This window comes from Panicum virgatum, chromosome 5N (assembly GCF_016808335.1).
Source record: "Panicum virgatum strain AP13 chromosome 5N, P.virgatum_v5, whole genome shotgun sequence".
NCBI classification, from domain to species: Eukaryota; Viridiplantae; Streptophyta; class Magnoliopsida; order Poales; family Poaceae; genus Panicum; species Panicum virgatum.
In genome coordinates this window covers 49,448,504-49,469,528 of record NC_053149.1, presented here as the reverse complement: position 1 = coordinate 49,469,528, position 21,025 = coordinate 49,448,504, and the positions used below count along the sequence as shown (strand labels likewise).

Here is a 21,025-nt window from a genome sequence, read left to right as displayed (position 1 = left end):
AGAAGCTAGCTCTCTGCGGCCCAATTTCCAATGGGTCAAGAGGTTGGTTTAGCAGGCCCAGAATCACTGTGCAACAACTCACGACGAGATGAGAGATGCAAGTCGTATGCCAAATTAACGAAACAAGTTTTCCTGTAATTCTGTAGCGCAGCATTTAGCTAGAGTGGATGCGAAATTGATGCTCGGTGCTGTGTTGTTGTGGCCTGAAGTGTTACCTTGTGATGTTACTGAACTCTGCAGATTTACAGCGATGAAATTTCCATCTAAAAAGACATGATTGCCAACAGCGTGAAAATTCTAGTTTCATTTTGCTTAAAAAATCTTATATTGGGTTAATAAAAGAAAACTAAAACAAAAATCCATGAGCTATGGTGGTTTACTAGTTTTTGCAGTTTTGCAAAGTGAATGTAGTGTGCTCTCTTGGCATGTGGCAGAGCAACCACTGTGGCCGTTCTATTTTCATCTCTTATTTTACTATCCAGTGTGTAGAATAATCAAACCGAGCTAAATATTTTCATATAGAATCAACAGACCTAATAATTGTGTACAGCAAGTGTACGATATTTTTTCTGCAGTAGAAGTGTACAGCAAGTAAATAGAATTAGTAAATACAGCGCCTACAGAGCAAAATTTTCATAAGTTATTAAAGCATCTGCTCAATGATTTACAGAGGCATGTTGCACCTAGTATTTCTCATCAATATTCCGTTGTGAGAACTGAATACAAATATTCACCCAAATATAAACGAAGAACAATATGATGCCGTTTTGTTCCACCCCTTCAATCTTGTGCTCCATAGAATTGAACGGACATCACCAACCAAGTAGCACTGAATACAAATATTCGTCGAAGTATAAGAGAAGAACCCCGGTTCCACCCCTTTCGATCTTGTGCTCAATGCACCAAGTAGCATCAAGGAAAGTCCAACCTCATTTGTCAAACATTTCCAAGCGCAGGCTTCAATTCCCTTCATTCTTCAGGCTCTACGAGGATAGTACGAATCAGTAGTGGTATAAGGGATGTTCTATGCACGTATGCTAGCTACTTGCACAAAGTACAAACCAGTCTTTTGAAGGATCCGCCATTGACCAACTTCTTCAGCTTCTCCGCGTCAGACTTCGCTCGGTCCAAAGCCTGCAGTGTCAAGGAGGTCAGGGGCAAACATTGCGTACCTGAACTACAAATTGCATGGTTCTGAAGCAATCAGTATTTCAGTTAGGTTTTCCTATGAAGTTATTTCCGACCTAATCCCTCTGTTCCACTATGTTTGTCCATGGCCTTTGGGGGGGGGGGGGGGGGACATTTCCATTGCCATACTTCCACTCACTACCCCTAGTTAAATGCTTTAAAAGAAGAATAGTGGTACTTTCAAAAAAAAAAGAATAGTGGTTGTTTGTATCATATTGTTCAGTAGGGGTATGGATCGTAATTTCACATTGACTTTTACTTGGAACTATTGCTTTCTTGGTTAGTGCACATGGTGTGCAATTAACAAACATTGAAGGACGAGCTTGGAATTAAGTTTTCTTGAATAATGTTTCTATGTTTGTTTTTCTTGTTTAAGCAGTAACCATCTCATGTTCCTAATGGATGGATATAGATATCTGAAAGAAAATATTAATAACCATAGAAACACTGCTCATCTAGAAACATTGTTTACAGTATTTTTTTTTCTCGTTTCAGTAGTAACCAACTGAAGACTACTTAGTTAAGATTAAACCAGCACCTGTTGCTAAAGCACTTCACGCTGAGAGGGTACTAAGAATTATGAATGAACTGTGCAAGGTTACTGGAGAGATTGGATAAAGCATTTACTACATCTTTAGAATGGCTTGGTCCAATAAGAGGATGTTTGAATCTACCTGGATCAGCGACTCAACCCTGCGCCTCATCCTGGTATGCATGAATCCTTCGGAACACTGAAAAAGGAAATAGTAAATCAGAACTTCAACAATTATTAAATAACAGATTAGTGTATAAACACAATATCAAGAGTTAAAAAAAACTTGACCTACAAGATAATAGTTGCTGTGAGCACAAAACTGCTACCAGAACAAATAAAAAAAAAAGGAGGCATGTTTTGTTTATATAAGTGATAAGTATTGTTTGACATCTATAATCTATGATTCTCCGCATCTCAGTATTAACGCTTTGTGGGGTTTGTAAGAACCAAGATTTTACTGCTTGACAAATGGGATGCTAAAAAATAAAGTAATGAATAGAGCAACCCTCCTTGATTCTACGAGTACATCAATGTTATACAGTCGTCTAGTCGAACCTAGTCGCCATGGCACCGATAAGGCGACTAGTCGCGACTAGTCGTCGATCAGGTCGATTAGTCGACCCTAGTCGGTCCTAGTCGTCGCTATAGTCGTCCTATATATCCCACGACATATATGTACATGTATATGTACTTATATACTATATAGCAAGCAGGAACACCACAATGATAGTCAGTTTGGTGACACTTACTTGTGAGATTTGATGTTTGAACTGTCCAGAACTCCATATTCTTGTCCCACACAGTACAGGCTAATGGCTAATGGTGCAAGTTATATAGTTAACCTAACCCTAATGGCTAATGGCTAATGGCTAATGGCTAATGGCTAATGGCTAATGGCTAATGGCTAATGGCTAATGGCTAATGGCTAATGGCTAATGGCTAATGGCTAATGGCTAATGGTGCAAGTTATATAGTTAACCTAACCCTAATGGCTAATGGGCCTAATTGAGCCCAGTACAGGCGGCGGGCTGGAGTGCTGGTCTGCTGGACATCTTTTGGTTTTGGCCTGATCGTCCAAGTAGCTAGTCGGACGACTAATCGCGATTAGGCGACGATTAGTCGGACGATCAGACATCTGATCGACAAAAGCTAGTCGTTTCACTTATCGAAGCCAGCGGAGCGATAAGGTCAACTAATCACAACTAATCGCGATTAGTCGGACGACTGTATAACATGGGAGTACATAGAAACAATTAATTTGAGCTAATGGCAGTGGACATGCATAAAGTACTGAATGCTTACTGGCAACCTGTATAGCAGAAATAGGGCTAACATATTACAGAAACAACATGAATTCCATATGTTTCAATATAGTGCTGTTCAACCTTTGAAACTGCTAGGTACTGCTAAGGCAACTATTCTTAGTCGGTCCTCAGATAGCCTTCTGCAATTACAGGCCAAGGCAAAAGAAGGTTGTATGGTCACTCAACCCTGCTAGTGACAAATAAGGGATAAAATAAAAAGAATCCTTTGGAGACTACAGGTATTAGCAGCTCCACTTTTCTGATGCCTCCCCCCCCCCCCCTCTCCCCCTCTCTTCCTGTAATAGTTTGTCCAGATGTTTCACCGAGACCTGCCATACTTCGTTGGAAATTTGCTATATTTTTAATGGCGAAATCTATCAGATATAGCTGTAATTGTGCTTTCCATGTATACCGTGATTCCTTTACTTGTATACAAAGCCTATTGGCTATATATATGAAATGTCACCCTCCCTCCCTCTCTACAATCATAATCAAGAGACCGTGTGATTCCATGGGTAAATGAGGCATACAAAGAACAACAGCACATGTTACTTAAAATAAACCACAATAGTGTCGTTCCATGCAAACCAATCAGTTTCTGGTTCCTGTCAGTCAAATCCAGCCATTCATATGATATGTGCAAATTCACCATGTCTAATAAATTCCCATATATTCCAGGGAGCCTGGTGGCAGTAACTTATATAAACAAATGATGCAGAAAATATTCTTACCTTTACATGATAGCTTACATAAGCATGAAATGTTAGCAAATTCCAAACCGTTCTGTCTAGCTTTTTACCCTCAACATGCCGAGGGTAAACAACTGCACAAAGAAAATTTTGTGAGGCAAAATAGCTTCATTGAGGAACAAGGCATACTAGGAAAAGCTCAGATTACCAAAAGTAACAAAGCCAGCATTTGCATTCAGTGCCTCAGCAGGTACCCCTTTTAACTCAAGAGGAGCTGCCGGAGACCACATACAAGAAGGAACATTATTAAGTGCAGCAGTTCGTCTTGCCTCCACAAATTCCTAAATTTAAACAGCAAGAGGAGAAAAGAGTGAGCAAAATGGTCCCATCAGATTGTGTCATAACGGAAAGGCTTTTTGGGAGGATAACTATGCAGGCTTTTGGTAGGATAGTAAGTGCCCAAAAAAGGGCAAGTTTTATTTGAGCTTGAAAAACAATAACTAAAGGGTTGCTGCATATATACATTGCAGCATGAATTGTACCAGTTCTGGAAAAGGTTAATGTTAGTCTTTGGTGCAAAATGGAGTTGATATTATACAGATAAAGCCAATAGCCATGAGGATAGTATGCCAGGAAGCTGAGAAAGAGACAGAAGGAAGCATCCAAAATACCTGCAGGAATGATGTTGCTAAAACAATATCAATGGAGTCCTGAAATCTCATTGGGTACACAATAGTAACTTTATCTGCCTGAAAAGCCAACATTTAATCCCATTTGGTGCAAATAATAAAATAGATGCAGCATTGAACAGATTGATTGTAACATTAAATACATAAGTAATACATTCATGTACAGAGAATAACCAGGACTAATATAACTAATATAGCACCTAGGTGCTAGTTGCGTGACATGCGCACTTATATGATATGGCTGTCCCTAAAGTAATACCTGGGGAGCGAGGAAAAAGGATTCATTAGGACGGTGAACAAGAGCAACAAGCTTGTCAACATTAGGAGCTACTGTCTTCGAGGCTAAATGTTTCAGCAGAATCTTCAGTGGTGCACCCAGCACAACCTCTCTAACAGATGCAATTTGTGTCAAGATAGCATTTCTTTGTTCTGGAATACAGTAAAAAAAGATAGTTAGAAGCGATAAATACAGAGAATATGACTTAAATGCAAAAAGGATCACATGTTAGGAGATGAGTATGGCTTTCGAAGGTTTATCATAGATGAATTATGCCGCAGACAAGTATCCTCTGACCAAATTCCTACATTCAGAAGAAAACGTGCAAGGGCCTAAATGTAAATTTCTTTTAATGAAAAGAGAAAAGAGAAATATGAGAAATAGACATCATCAGCAAAAACCTATTATGATGGCCTGGGAAAACAACACAACACTTCAGTAGTACAAAACCACTTTCATTCCCAGTACACAAAAATATCTTAGCTCATAACTTACTGGACAAAAGGAATAAATTAAGAATAACAATTGAACAAAGGAAAACGATATAATCGGAACAGAACTAGGCAGCAGATGCAAAGGTGCAAACAAGTTTGAGTTAAATGAGCATGTATAGATAAAATGCCAGAAAATGAAGGGTTACTATTTCAGGAGTTTTTTTGTTACTTTTTTCTTTTGTGGGGGCAGAAATTACTTTAATCTAGTCAAAGCACAACTAATCTAAGTCTCAGGCAACCAACTGCATCATATACATGTGCATGATCTACTCAATCTCCAACTATCTGGAAACACTAAAATGAAATTGTGCCCATGAATGGCATCTAATAACACACGGAATCATCAGGAAATTTGACAGTGTAGTTCAACAAGGCAACTATAACCTTGGATATGTTATACTAAATTGAAGTTTTACTACGAGTGACATTTAAAGATACACGGAAGCATCAACCAATTTGATCATGCAGCACAACAAGACAATTATAACCTTGGAAAGGGAACTCTAGAACCTTCATCTGACGGAAGCTTTGTCAAGTTTATCTTCATCGTGAGATCAAACCCATCCTTTGGAGGATCAAGAATTTGCACAACCGGCCCATATGCTGCCTTTATAGCTTCAATGGCACCAAGTGGAAGCCCATCACACAGAATCGCTTCAGGAGATGGGAGCGGCAAAGCAACTGATAGCACCATAACCTTTGGATTCCTCATAGAAAACTGAAGAAAAACCAATTACATCAGGACAAGATATCAAGCATTAGGCAACTGATAACTGGTCCTAACGGCTAGTTCATACACGGCAGAGTCATGTCCACAATTTTGCAACACTGAAAATAAGAAAACTATTACAATTGGGTAAAATGCAGCTTCTGCTCCTAAGTGGAGCTGCTATACACACACAGTGAAATTAGATGAAAACCTACTTAAAACAGAACAATATCAACAATCAACATATCAATTTGAAACACTTTCAGCTCAAATAGTAACACTTAAAAATCCGCAAGTTCATATTTGTTACATTGGATTACACAGAAGAAACTTATCCAACATCGGTTGAGATGGTTTGGACATGTCCAACGGAGGCCTCCGGAAGCGCCGGTGCGTAGTGGGGTGCTAAAGCGTGTTGATAAGGTAAAGAGGGGTAGAGGTAGACCTAAGCTGACTTGGGACGAGTCGGTTAAGAGAGACCTTAAAGATTGGGATATCTCTGAGGAGCTAGCTTTGGATAGGAGCGCTTGGAGACTAGCTATCAACGTGCCTGAACCATGACCTTTGTGTCTTTTGGGTTTCATCTCTAGCCTACCCCAACTCGCTTGGGACAAAAGGCTTTGTTGTTGTTGTTGTTGTTGGATTACACAGAAGAAAGCTTTGCAGTCACGTTTTCACCACTAAGAGTTTGCGACTGCTTACTTGATCAGTATATATTCTGCTAACAATTCAGCATATGAAAGAGCTAAGAAAGTAAAAAGGTGACAGTTATTCTCACATGAACAAAATAGGCAGTCCGAGGTTATTGAAGGGAAATGCTAATCAAATGGCATGCACAAACTGGCTGAATTTTCTCAGTCAACGAGCAACTCTTGTTCCATTCTGTGAAATTAACAATGTAAACTGTATCTCCTTTTTGGCACTGGAATATCAAACGGATAGCCACCTTGAGATCAAATGTTCGATTTGTGACCCAACCCACCTAGCCAAAATTTAGCTAGCCCAAGAATTCGAAACTGATTTGGATGGACGCCAAAATTTTGTCAATCACATGCCACATTGGTGGTATACCATTCAGTTATTGCAAATAATTGGCCCAGCGACCACTGTTTTTGGAGCAAATTATGACGCGACACAAGACAGAACTCACCTGGATATGATACCGCACGTCGTCGAACTCCACCGTGTGGCAGTCGATGTCCATGCCCTTTTCACCACTGCACCGCACCGAGACCGAAATGAAATGAAATTGCTGCAAACAACCATGCCGCCAGCAGCAGCACGCGGTTCTGTAGTCTCTACGCCAACAGCAGCGCGGCAGCGGGCGACTCACCTGAGGACGCGGTCCTGCAGGGTCTGGAGCAGGAATCTCGACGGAGACTGGAGCAATATCATCTTCCTCCTCCCTCTTCTCCTTCCAACCAAAGCTTGCACCCCACGCCCCGCTCGATCCGAAGGGATTCCCTCGCGAATCGAACCGACCCAAAGGTTCTACAAGCGTGTAGCGGCGGGCGACGGAGCTTCTAGAAGCTGCGGCGTGGCGCGAGGCCGTGAGATCTGCACCTCCTTTGGTGGAAACGGGACGCGATTTGGAAGGAGCAGGCGAAATGGACGGGGAGTGGAGGGGAGATGTAAATGAGGAAGAGTTGAAGGGTGTATCTGCAACATTTCATTTACGACAATCTCAACCCTCCAATATGGATCCGACCGTTAAATAATTATCGCCAATTAAACGCTACTCCAAATTGCGAGTGAGAACCTTGCAATGACCGAGCCCAAGTGCCCAACTGAAATCTATATCGGAGAAAAGAAATCCTGCCTGACCGGCGGCCACGCATCTCTCCAGCTCGCCCTGCTGCTCGAATGATCGGCGGCGCAGGCCGCGGCAGGCGGCGGGCGAGCGCGCCGGCGTCCCTGCCCACGAGCACCTCCGCCCGCCGCACCGAGCACTCCGTCTCCTGCTGGTTAGTGGAACTGCACGGTCTCTTCTCTCGCGCTCTCTCTACTCGTGAGATGAAGCTCGATCTAAATTGCTTCCTTCTTAGGTTTCCCTCTCGTATTTTCGTTTTGTTCTTTGGTAACCATAGTGGGAGTGAATTTTAATCTTTCTTATTGTTGATGCGCAAAATTCAGGTATTGTGACTGCAAGATATATGGCTTCAATGACACCCTGTTCGGTTTGGGGTCGAAATATGCTAGGTATGGTTTCTGAAGATTTTATTTAGTTCCTTGATTTTGGCTTGAGTAGAAAATTATGGTGCTAATATTTTTTTGTCTAAGTCCGTAGCATCTGGTGCAAGATATTCTGAATTGAAGTTCTACGTAACTGATGTACCCTTCTTTTTTAAGACAATATCCATGCATTGCTTTTGTTTCACTATCTTTTTGTTGCGGATTTCAATATACATTTAGAGTTGTCTGCTCTTACATATACCCTAAACCCCTGTTATTCTTCTCTGAAATTTTAAGCATATAGAACTGTATTCTTTGTACTGATAAATAGTGGTAGCACTACCGTTCTATAATCCATAGGGATAGCCATTCCATATGAAACATCATGTACTTTTTTTCAGACCAGATCCTTGCACTGCTTTCCTTTAACTGTTCTACGTTGCAAAACTTTATGATCTCCTTTCAGTTCCTCCCCCCTTAGGTACAACCATAGATCTTTCTAGATGCGCTGTACATACATTTGTTTTCAAAATTCAGTTGCCTTTCAGCAGTGGTATCAAAACAACTGTAGTGCAGTTTCTTTGCCACTCTCAGAATGTCGATCAAAGCACCGCTTTCAAAGTTGTACTGAGTTACCTTCCATTTTTCGCAGATTCATGAGAGGATGGTTTTCCATAGGCGTTTGTTTCTCTCTCATTGCTTTAGTCGGTATATCCTTGGTCAGTTGTTGTCTAATAATTGTTCCCAATGTTCTCTACATTATATACAAAAGTTGAAAATGTTCATTTGTATCAAGGATCCCGTGATGTCACCAACTGTTGCTTCTCAATGTGATTATTAACATGATTTACAATGCCTATACAAGTCTATATATGCCTCCATTAGTTGTCTTGGTTCTTGGTTCATGATGGATGGACGTTCTGCTTCTTCAGACAGAGGCAATGCTGATATTTTACATGCACTTTCCTAAATATATGTTGGCTTCTTAATTTTGTTATAACTTATTATAATATATAAAATTGACATCTATGCTTGTAATGGTTAAGTTCTTATTGGGTATAGCACAGGGATTTCCTTTCGGTGGTTCAATATTTTCAAAGAATTTGTTTTCAAACTTTTGGGCCTGGCTTTCTCACGGATTTTATTAGACCTCTAATATATTTATGATAGTATTAAGTATTTGTTAATTTAATTAAGTCTACCACTTGATACTCTTATAGTAACTGCATTTCATATTATCAACCTGTAGTTATGTACCTTAAATTTATGTGTTTCGTGGGTTTTCACTCATATCAATTCCCATTATTTCTTTATAAACATGCTGTGGGTTTAGGAGGTAGTCCACATATCTTCCATTGTAATGTCAACAGAGTTATATCTTTGATTATATCTTTCCCTTAAGTAAGCCATACATAGTGTGATCTGTTTGATTTCCTAGATGCTACTTTGGGAGTCAATTGGTGTGTTTTATTTCCGGAGTGGATGTCTTAGTGACTGGTTAAAGAACCTACTGGTAAGTAGAATTTGGCACTTCTTTTTTTTTAGCTTCTCACATCAACAACCCACCATGCATTTGTGCTTATTGCAGACTTCAGGGCACAGCATATCTATTATGGATACCACAATCATCATAATTTCAACAATCTTGTCTATTGCTTTTCATGAATTCGGACATGCCATTGCAGCTGCAAGGTCTTTATGTCTTGCCTTCTCGTTTCTTTTTTTTTCTGTTAGATGTGTTTGTTGTGCTCAATTGATACTCAAAGCATCTGTATTATGTTTTACTTTGCCTGCTCATGAATAATTTTCCTGCCATGTTCTGACACATTCTTTTCTACATGTGCAACAGTGAGGGAGTAGAGATTGAGTATGTTGCCATATTTGTCGCTGTACTTTTTCCTGGAGCATTTGTTGCTCTGAACTATGACTTACTGCAGAATCGACCTCTCTTTTCCATGCTCCGGATTTATTGTGCAGGAATTTGGCATAATGTTGTGGTAAGCTGTGCTATTGTGCATTGGTTATTTCCAAAACATATGAGTAAAACATCTTTTTTGGTTATGTCTCTTTTTATTTTCATAATATATTGCCATCTACTTTGTATATATGTGGTACTTCTTGCTAAGTTATACACAATTGTAGTGCTTTAATCAAAACAAACATGCATATCTATTTGTTCACTTGCAACAATGGAGACAACAAACAAGAAATAAGTATATAAGATGTAACTGGCCATTATCTGACTGAATATTAGGTTTAAACAATGTGAGCTGAGATATATTGGAAAAATGGAAACCAGGCTCCCTACACTAAACAATTATGTCATTATCTTCTCATAAGGTAGCACTTAGTAAGTGAAGGACCAATATCATCTAACAGTATGGAGTAGTTGATATTTTAGGGCTACATCGGTGAGTATCTTGCCTAAAGCCTACTCGAGTTCTGTTTGACTGGGACATCAGAAACTGATATCGATATGCAGGAGATGAGATGGTTTTGCCTCCTTTTTTATTCCTTTGCTTGACTATAGGTCTGCAGCCTAAATCAGGTCCTCAATCTATACCAACCAAATAGAAACAATTGCTGTTTTAGAAAATGACCTTAGAGAACTGTAAATACAAGATGTCAGGATCTGTAGACTCTGTGACAACATTTGTGGTTTTAGATGTAGTTCAAGGGTGCAATTTAATGGTATTGTGTATCTTTTCATCCTAGCTGAGCATGTACTCGATTCATGTTGACGTTCTGCAAGTTTCTGTTATAATTTCATGTTTTATAGCTCTGTGCAGTATGTGTACTGATGACATCATTACTCCCGGTGCTGTTGTATCCTCTTTATGTGAGTGGTGATGGCCTTATGGTAAGTGTGCTTCTTTGCATTTAATAATTCTGATCTTGACAACCTTTTAGAATCTAAAAGACTGTCAGAGCAGGTCTCAGGAATTCCACGAACATCTCCTCTGTCAGAATACTTGTCCGCTCATGATGTTATCCTCTCTGTGGATGGTATGAAAATAACAAGAACTGATGAGTGGATCAAGATTCTGAACCAAGATGCTACAGCAAAATCCAGCGACCCTGAGTTCCTTGAAGGCTCTCAGAGATATGTTGCCACCAGTTCTGGCAAGGGTTATTGTGTGCCTGATCCATGGATGGATGCAAGCAAAAATCTCTGGCAGATAAGAGACAAGGTACCCTGCCCAGATGAACTGATAGCCTTTGAAAAAGCTATCTCTAATGACTCGGCCATTTTCACCGAGAAGATCGGCAGAGGTAGTGGCCAGAAGGAAGTTGAGGGAAAATATTGCTTAATTGCAAAAGATGTAGTAAAGCTTAGAAAATGTGGAAACGGGTGGCAGAGGACTGAAGATGACGGAAGTAGTCATGCATGTTTTGAGGTAAGAGCCCTGATTTGTTTTGATCCGTCCATTTATGTTGGGCGCGCTTTCCTGCAGTACTTATATCAATGATCCAATTATATGGACTTAAATGACCCTATATTATTCACTTAAGTACTGCCGTTTATGCTTTGGTGTGCTGGCTAAGCTCATGGCAGCTGTATGTGTATGTATGCATATTTAAAGTGCAGGGGTAGTATTGGCAAACAACAAAAAATATGCATTCAAAAGATCATGACGCTAACAGTCCTGGATAAATCAATGAGAAAGGGATGCCCAAGATAAGTGGACGGTGAGGGAGTACAATGTGACAATTGATTGAGTCTTTAGGAACAATCTTTAGGAAGCCAGCCCTTCTTGTAAAAGTAGTTATCTGTTCATATGATTTAATGTGCTTCATGTATGTCTATTTGATCAATGCTGACAGGATGAGTACTGCTTGGTACCTGCTCTGACCCCAGGCTTTTCATGGATTGAGGTCTCTTATGCGAAGCCATACTCTTGGGGATGTTTACAGAGAGGAGGAAATCTATCATCATCATCACATGCTACAGATAATGACCTTGGACAGAGTCCTTGTGAGGGATCTTTTGTTTATGTGGGTGATCTGTTATCAGCAGCGCGTTCTGTTAGGTTATCCCCCTACCGGCCTCGATGGCCACTCCTTTTCCTTGCAGATGTCCCATGTATCTTGGGAAATGGTTTAAGTAGTTTCATTCATGCGTCTGCGGCATTGGCTGTAGTCAATAGCTTACCGGTGAGTCTTTCCTTTACCAGGGTTGGATTCTTCAGTTCGTTATTACCCGCTTGCAACATGTTTGCCCAACTTTGCATAGGAGATGACAATCTTAGCAGAATACAGTGTCACTCATTACAGCATAGAAACTTGGCAGTTCGGCAGTAATTTTGAGGAGAAGCTACATGACATGATATCATCCTTCTGTCTGTCTTTTTTGTGTTTCTCTTGTCCTTGTTTCTTTTTGGTTTCATCTCGAGCTGACCCCAACTTGCTTGGGATAAAAGGCTATTGTTGTTGTTGTTGAATTTTTTTCCTTACTATTTTTGGGCTTAGTTATGTTTCTATTGGTTTATATTAACAAGTACATCTAGCCTCAAAATTTCAGTCTTTCATTCATGTGATTACTGAGTGTTTTCTTTGCCGTCTGCTTTTTTGGGTAAATTTGGTTTGCCGCTATCTTCTTATCGTTTGAACCCACTATGCTTCAGTGTTCAGAGTGCTTTTCTGGCAGCTAACAGTATCTCAATGAACAGGTGTATTATCTGGATGGGGAAGCGATTTTGGAGACTAGCTTAAGCTACATATCTTGGTTTTCCCGGAGACAACGACACAAAATTCTGAAAGTTTGCCGCCTTGTATGGACAGTTTTATCAGTTATCACATTCTCAAGGATTTTTTATTCCACTACACTATTTTATGGTTTTGTATAATTACCGTGGAATTTTTGCACTGAACAAAGAGGAAAAATCCTTTCATGATACATGGCAATTGTATGGTGTACCCTGTATGAGTTATTACTATACACGAGTGATAGAAGGATGGTCTCTTATAAAACAATCAGGCTAACATTGTTGGTAAATCAAATTCTTACATAAAGTTCATGTTCAGGGGAATGCTTGCAGTTATTTTCCTTTTTGCGTTTGGTGGAGTAAAATTCAATGTCAGTAGGAAACTGAAAAAAATGCTAATTCTTTCAGAAAAGATGAAGGAGAATTTCCCAACTTAGTTCATGCAGAAATTCATCATTATTCCTCCCCAACAAACCACCGTCATTGTTCCAAATTCAACCTACAATATATCTTAATTCGCACTTTCTTCTAGATGAATAAAGTACTGTTGGGGCTTCAAAACTAGAAATGAGAAACATCAAAAGCATCCGAATATGATGTTCTGCCACCCATATCATTGCCCTAAGCTCCAAAATTTCAATTCCTGATTTAAAAAAAATGATAATTCCAGATAATACTGGTCACTGGATCCTTGAAGGAGACGACTAGCTCACCATGCAGCGGGGCGACACAGTCACCAACTTTAATAGCAACAATATTGCTTTGCATTTTTTTTAATCGAATAGTCAAACTGTTCAGTGAATCGCAGATAGTATTTTCATGACAACGCAACCATGGCCAAGCATTTGTGTATCCAATCCTTAGATAAGTTCTTCCATAATGTACATTGTCCAAATAGTTGAGAGATTCCAGGCTCTACTAATGCTACCTGTTGACAGCCAATTCTGCCAGTTTAGAGGCCGACCGGTCTGATCGGTCCGAGTAGGCTTCGTTTTATTTTGGAAATTCTTGTATAAACCGACTTGGAGAGGGGTACGACTTCCCCGGCCTATAAATATAAAGGCTAAGGCCGATTGAGGTATTCCCAATCGAATCAATCAAAATATCGCAATACTTTTTATCTCTCAAACCCTACTATTTTCTAATCCTAGATTGCTTTCTTCCTTCGTCTCGACGACGTTTGAAGACGTTCTGAGTGGTCTGCCGACCTCAGAGCAACCCTAGCTGCGCAAGCTCCGACGGGGTCCCTCCCGAGCTCGCGTTTCTAGGTCTTCGCGGTTCTCTACTCCACACCGGTCAGACCGGTCCGCCAGGGCATCACTGGTTTAGATCGTTTTGACGATCTCCTGCGCGTTCTAGCGCATTCGAGTGGGTTGTCGCGATTCTGTGTCAACACACTTTTTGGCGACTCCGCTGGGGAAAGATTAAACTGGTTTTAAAACCGATCTAATCTACTCCTTAAAGAAGATGGGCTCTTCAGAGATCGACAAGGAAAACATCATCACGGCTACAATGGAGGAGCTCACCGAAGAGGAGCGCAAGGCCTACCTTCTTGTAGAGGAGCACGTCAAGGCACAATTCTTGAAAGGCTTCAAGAAGGATCGTGGTGGCCTCGTCAAGAGGGTGGAGGAGTTCGTACTGCCATCTCTCAAGCTTAGCAATGATAAGATTGAAGAGATCTCCAATGTAAGCCTCTCTCCCTCTGATATGTTTGATAGAATGTCATCCATGATGGACCAAAAAATTATTGCTGCACAAGCTGCTGCGGGTGACGTTTTAATTAAATTGAGTAGTGATGTTGACGCGCTTAAAGGTAAACAACTCATGTCAGATCCTAACTCATCAGATCCGAGTTCAGCTACCCCTGAGTTCACACCTGAACCACTCTATGGTATGCCGCCGAACTATTTCCCAGGGCAAACCCCGCCACCGTCGACCGTGCACACAACACCAGCCGGACCGGTCCCACAGACCGGTCCGACCGGTCAGACCGGTTATCAACCCGCTCAGACCGGTTACTCAGTAACGTCGCCGACGCCTCTCGAGACAATTCCAGGTTCGGCTGCCCCTAGCCGAACCAATGAATTGTCACTGTATACACCACCTCGCACTACTACTGTAGCGGGAGGGCCACGAGGATCTAGACCTAACCAAGGACCGATCCCGACTTCTTCACAAATGATGGCGCATGGAAATTCTAATGCACATCGTTTTTCTGAGTTTTATACCAGCCAGCACTATCAGGCCGATCTCCTTAAGTTCAAAGAGGATCTGGCAAATGCGATTAAAAGTAAGCTTGGGGTGGATATGGGTACTACACGGTTATATCAAAAACCTTATCCTGCTGAGTTTGATTTTACTCCTTTTCCTGCTGGTTGGCGTATTTCTGAGTTTACTAAATTTAATGGTGATGATTCTCGTACAACTTGGGAACACGTTAGTCAATATGTCTTGCAATTAGGAGAAGCCAGTTTTAATGATGCTTTGCGTGTGCGTTTATTTTCTTTATCTTTGACTGGAACGACTTTCTCTTGGTTTTCCTCGCTTGCTCCTAATTCTATTCGCAATTGGGCTCAATTGGAGCATAAGTTTCATGATCACTTCTTTAGTGGGGAAACCGAAGCAAAATCGTTGGACTTAACATCGATTAAGTAAGGACGTGATGAATCTTCTTCGGATTATTTCAAAAGATTTAAAGAAATTAAAAATCGGTGTTTTAGTTTGACAATTTCCGAAAAGGATTTGGCGTTTAATGGTTTACGTTCTTATTTGAAAGAAAAACTCGAGGGCTTTGAATATCATACTGTGAATTTCTTGCAAGTCAAAGTCATGGGTTTAGAGTTTAAACTTAAAAATGTCAAAGATACTTTCAAGCCTCATCGGTCCAACACACATATTCTTGATCATGATTCAGATAGTTCGGATGATGATAGCAAGGAAGTATATGCTACTGAGTTTGTTTGGCCATCAAATGCCAAACCCGGCTCAGTTCCGTCTCTCAAGCCGATTCAAAAGAATCGGCAAGAGGAGCTGAAATTTACTTTTGATGTTTCTAGGTGTGATCGGATTTTTGATGAATTGCTTAAGAATGGTAACATCCGATTGTCACATGCTACTCCATCTCCCGACGAACTTAAACGACATGCATATTGTAAGTGGCATAACTCTACATCTCATGCTACTAATGATTGTAATGTTTTTCGTCGACAGGTACAATCGGCCATTAATGAAGGACGATTGGTACTTTCTGAGATGCAAATTGACAAGGCTCCTTTCCCTGTTCATACGCTGGAATTGAACAATCCAAAGGTGCTCATTCGGCCGGAACAAGCCGAAGGAGCTAAGGGGAAGAATATTGTCATTGGTGATCCAAGACCGATGAATACAAGTGACAAGATCCTTGCCCGGGAAGTTATCAAAAAGAAGACCGATGATGGAAAGAATACTCTGAAGATCATTGTCAGAAATCCCAGACTCGGGGGGCAAGGAAGATCTCCACCAAAAAATCGGTCTGCTGATCAGGCACGACCGGTCAGATCGGTCCGACCGGTCTGACCGGTTCCTCCAGCCGGTCAGACCGCTCTGGTGACCGTCCCCGGACTTTCAAGCCAAAGCGTCCGGAAGTGGGTACTTGGAAGACCAACAAGGTGAAGGTGTAGGGAAGAACTGCTAATCAGAAGCCCACTTTCAACCAGTTGTTGAACAAGTACACAAAGGTCGTTCAAAACGATCGGCCGCTAAAAAAGAGACCGCGATCACCACCGCGTCAAGACCGTCCAATGTCCCCAAGGAGGGATTCCAGCATGCGCAGGGGTGATGTTGTCACATTGTATCCTCCCCAGATGTGTGCTACCATGCCATGGGTGCCTCCGGCTTCAAATGCGACAAATCAGGCATAGGAGCATGGGGGGATATGCATCCAGTGCTTTCCGATGCTTTATCCTCCACATTATCAAGAGAAAAGCTCTAGGGTGCCCGTGCACGGCTGATTGGGACCACGCCAATCTGGTCCAGTGCAGCAGGTTGCCCCGGTCTGACCGGTCACCTCTGACCGGTTAGACCGGTCTCGCTAGAGGCCGGGCCAGGTTCCTGCTCCAAGATTCGAGTATCGCATCAAGGAAAAGAAAGAGGAGCAGAAGCCTGTTGCTAATCCAGAGAAGCCTAAAACCGATATTGTTCAAATCGGTGAAGTCAAGGTGCCCATAAAGAATACGGGCAAAAAGCCGATGGACATAGAGAAATCGGTTGAGGTTCCTTCACAAAAGCCGGTCATGGCCAATGATCATGAGGCCGGTAGCAGCAAGAGCGCAGCAGATAAGTACCATCAGCCTAGGTGGTGCCCTTCAGGTTTAACTCATACACAGAAGAGGAAATTACAGCGCCTTCTCAACAAAGAAAAGAAGGAACAGGAGAAAGAGAAGATGAGGGATGAGGACTTCAACAGATACAGGCCCATGTTCTCTCAGAGCAAGGTTTGGAAGGTCAAGACAGCTGATCAGCCAGCCAGACCAGTCGGACCGCCGCAGCCGACCGGTCAGACAGGTCAGATAGACCGGTCAGACCGTTCTGATCAACCGATCAGATCGGTAGAGCCAACTGCAGAGCCAGCAGCCAAATCGGCACCGCCCGTTTCGGTTACTTCTGTAGAAGAAGCCCCAGCAGTTCCTCTGATAGCAGAAGACGAGGAATTGGTGGATTATGAAGCGTCTCCGGAGCGCACCAACTTGGAGATTAATGTGGTGCACTTGTCTTCGGATTAATTCGTGGTTCCGGAAGAGGATTTGGCTCATCTTCAGTTTGGGCCCCGTGAAGCTGTGTTCCAGAAGCCAAGCGAGAAGGACAACCATCTGAAGGCTCTTTACCTGAGGGGACACATCAACGGGAAGGTGACTCGCATGCTAGTGGATGGTGGGGCCATTATAAATCTTATGCCCTACTCGCTGTACAAGAAGCTCGGTGGCCAAGACGAGGACTTGATCAAGACAAATATGACGGTCAGTGGTGTTGGAGGGAGCGAGCCCCTTAGCGCCAAGGGAGTTGCTTCCATGGAGCTCACCATTGGGAGCAAGACGCTTGCTACGGCTTTCTTCGTCTCGGAGGTGCAAGGTAACTACAATTTGATTCTTGGGAGGGATTGGATTCATGCAAATCAGTGTGTTCCTTCTACCTTGCATCAGTTTCTTGTTTAGTGGATCGGCGATGAGGTTGAGATTGTCCATGGGGACACTTCATCCTTTGTTGCTTTAGCCGATTTGGATTCTATTAGTGCACATGACAACATCAAATATTTATCGGGCGTGGATCTGTCCGATTATGATTTGATTAGTTGCACTAAGGATGGTTTTGTTTCTGCTGTACTAAAGCCGATGGATAATCAGCTAAATCATTTAATGTAAATCAGATGAGTACAACGGAAAGCTCCAAAAGCAACCGGTCCGACCGCTTGTGCCGACCGGTCAGACCGGTCCAGTCCTGTTCGGTGCACAGAGCCGACCGGTCAGACCGGACACCCCGACTGGTCAGACCGGTCCAACACAGGATGGTTACAGCAAAGGCTGGATCAGTATCGGGCGCGTACGAACGATATGTGTGAAGTCATTGAAGATTCTGATGATCTAAACAAGCTGGGCCAAGGGTTTGCATCGGCTGATCCTTTAGAAAAGGTAGACATTGGTGATGAAACTATCCCTAGGCCGACCTTTGTAAACAAAAATTTATCGGCTAAATTTAAAGCCGATTTGGTTAATTTATTGAAGAAATATATTGATTGCTTTGCTTGGGAGTATCATGAAATGCCCGGTTTAAGTCGTGATCTTGTTGAGCATTGTTTACCGATTAAAGCCGGTTTTAGACCTTACAAACGACCGGTTAGGCGTTTCAATCCCATTATTTATGACCGAATTAAAACTGAAATTAATCGTTTACTTGATGCTGGATTTATTCGGTCTTGTCGTTATGCTGATTGGATCTCTAATATTGTGCATTGATTAGAGTGTGCATTGATTTTAGAGATCTTAATAAAGCTACTCCCAAGTATGAATATCCTATGCCTATAGCCGATATGTTGATCAGTGAGGCTTCCGGACATCGTGTCATTACTTTTCTTGATGGTAACGCCGGTTACAATCAAATATTCATGGCCGAAGAAGATATATCTAAAACGGTCTTTAGATGTCCAGGATTTGTCGGCTTGGTTGAGTGGGTTGTTATGACTTTTGGTTTGAAAAATGCGGGTGCTACTTATCAAAGAGCTATGAATTTAATCTTCCATGATTTGCTTGGTGTCATCTTGGAGATGTACATTGATGATATTGTCATTAAATCGGCCGGTTTAGATCATCATTTAGCCGATTTGAGACTTGCTCTTGAGAGGATGTGCCGGTATGGTTTGAAGATGAATCCACTCAAATGTGCTTTTGGTGTATCGGCTGAAAAGTTTCTTGGCTTCATTATTCATGAGAAGGGAATATATGTTGATCCTAAAAGAATTGAATCCATGAGGAAGGTTGAAGCCCCTACATGCAAGAAGGATTTACAGAAGTTCTTAGGCAAGGTAAATTTCTTGAGAAGGTTTATATCTAACTTGTCCGGGAAGATCGATGCTTTTACTCCTATTCTTCGGTTAAAAGATGAAACTGAATTTACTTGGGGGCAAAACAGTAAGAAGCGTTTGAGAAGATCAAGATTTATTTGTCTTCGCCACCCGTACTCAAATCACCTAGGAGAGGAGTACCTTTCAGACTTTATGTGGCTGCTGAAGACAAGGTTATTGGGGCTGTTTTGACTCAAGAATTCGAAGGGAAGGAGTATATCATTACATATTTAAGCCGACGACTTATTGATGCGGAGACGAGGTATACATTTATTGAGAAGTTGTGTTTGTCTCTTTATTATACTTGTACCAAATTAAGGCATTATCTACTATCTAGTACTTACATAGTAGTATGTCAAACCGATGTAATCAAACATATGTTACAAAAACCGATTTTGAGTGGTAGAATCGGCAAATGAGCTTATGTTTTGGTTGAATATGATTTGGCTTGTGAACCTTTAAAATCTATGATAGGCCAAATTGTAGCAGATTTTATTGTTGAGCATCGGATTAATGACAAGCATGATCTAGAAGTCGGCTATATTACTTGCACACCATGAAAGTTGTACTTTGATGGATCGGTTTGTGATGATGGTCAAGGGATTGGTGATGTTCTTATTTCTCCGAATGGTGCTGTTTTTGAATTTTCAAACCGATTGGAAGAAGAGTGCACAAATAACCAAGCTGAATATGAGGCTCTTCTATTTAGCTTGGAATTATTGCAATCCATGGGCGTGAAGCATTTTGAAGACTTTAGAGATTCTCTTCTGGTGGTGCAGCAAGTATCTAAGGTATGCCAGTGCTATAATGGTTCTCTAAATGCATATCTTGATAAATGCCTCGATATTATTTCTTCCTTTGATGAATTTATTATCAAACATATTCCGAGGAAAGAGAATGGAAAGACAAATACTCTGGCTCAGCAAGCATCTAGCTATAATGTTACGAAAAGATATTTGAATATTCGCAAGCCGATGCAAACGAAAGCCGAGTGTCTGGTTCTGGACGCACCGGTCCGACCGGTCAGCGAAACCGGTCTGACCACCCAGACCGGTCTGACCGCCCAGACCGGTCTCACCGGTCCAGAGACCGGTCTGACCGGTGATGCAGCTGTTGGTTCTGATTCGGCCAAAAAAGTTGATTCAATTGTCTCGGCCGAAACCCATGATTGGAGGGTTCCTCTTATATCGTATTAGAGAGATCCTGGTCATGGTGCAGAGAGAAATATTCGGCGTTTGGCTTTCAAGTACGTTTTAATTGACGATGAATTTTATCGTCGAACTGCCGAAGATTTGGTTCTCAAGTGTTTAGACTCGGATCAAGCCCGGGTTGCTATGGGTGAGGTTCATGAAGTTATTTGTGGTACTCATCAATCGGCTCCCAAGATGAAATGGTTACTTAGAAGAGTCGGTTTCTATTGGCCTACCATGCTATCCGATTGTTTCAAGTATTATAAAGGATGTGAAGAATGTCAGCGGTTTGGTGATTTGTAATTGGTGCCTGCCGCGTTGATGCATCCTATTATTAAACCATGGTCGTTCCGAAGTTGGGGGTTGGATTTCATTGGACAAATTAATCCTCCATCTTCAAAGGGGCATCGCTTCGTGTTGGTTGCTACGGATTATTTCACTAAATGGATTGAAGTGGTTCCTTTGAAGAATATGACACAT

General features: G+C 41.7%; 2 protein-coding genes across 6 annotated transcripts; one reads left to right on the top strand and one right to left on the bottom strand.

Annotated features, from left to right (window-relative positions):
* Positions 1 to 540: 540 nt before the first annotated feature.
* LOC120673190 (actin-related protein 2/3 complex subunit 2A-like) lies at positions 541 to 7,566 on the bottom strand. The gene is made up of 10 exons (XM_039953928.1): positions 7,219 to 7,566; positions 7,036 to 7,102; positions 5,687 to 5,894; positions 4,665 to 4,834; positions 4,388 to 4,465; positions 3,925 to 4,057; positions 3,759 to 3,850; positions 1,863 to 1,919; positions 1,063 to 1,134; positions 541 to 983 (listed from the first exon to the last, which is right to left on the bottom strand). The coding sequence occupies exons 1-10, from the start codon at positions 7,278 to 7,280 to the stop codon at positions 960 to 962; spliced, it is 963 nt and encodes a 320-aa protein (XP_039809862.1). The 5' UTR covers positions 7,281 to 7,566; the 3' UTR covers positions 541 to 959.
* Positions 7,567 to 7,665: 99 nt separating this feature from the next.
* LOC120673189 (membrane-bound transcription factor site-2 protease homolog) lies at positions 7,666 to 13,053 on the top strand. 5 transcript variants are annotated; one of them, XM_039953924.1, is made up of 10 exons: positions 7,667 to 7,849; positions 8,019 to 8,084; positions 8,710 to 8,776; positions 9,496 to 9,570; positions 9,646 to 9,749; positions 9,907 to 10,054; positions 10,837 to 10,917; positions 10,991 to 11,455; positions 11,883 to 12,212; positions 12,728 to 13,031. In XM_039953924.1, exons 1-10 carry the CDS (start codon positions 7,749 to 7,751, stop codon positions 12,902 to 12,904), a joined length of 1,614 nt encoding a protein of 537 aa, XP_039809858.1. In that variant the 5' UTR covers positions 7,667 to 7,748; the 3' UTR covers positions 12,905 to 13,031. The 5 variants fall into 5 exon arrangements, with proteins under 5 accessions (XP_039809856.1, XP_039809858.1, XP_039809861.1 ...); XM_039953922.1 differs by having other exon boundaries at positions 7,666 to 7,849; positions 9,496 to 9,749; positions 12,728 to 13,053; XM_039953927.1 differs by lacking the exon at positions 7,667 to 7,849 and having other exon boundaries at positions 8,710 to 8,765.
* Positions 13,054 to 21,025: the final 7,972 nt, after the last annotated feature.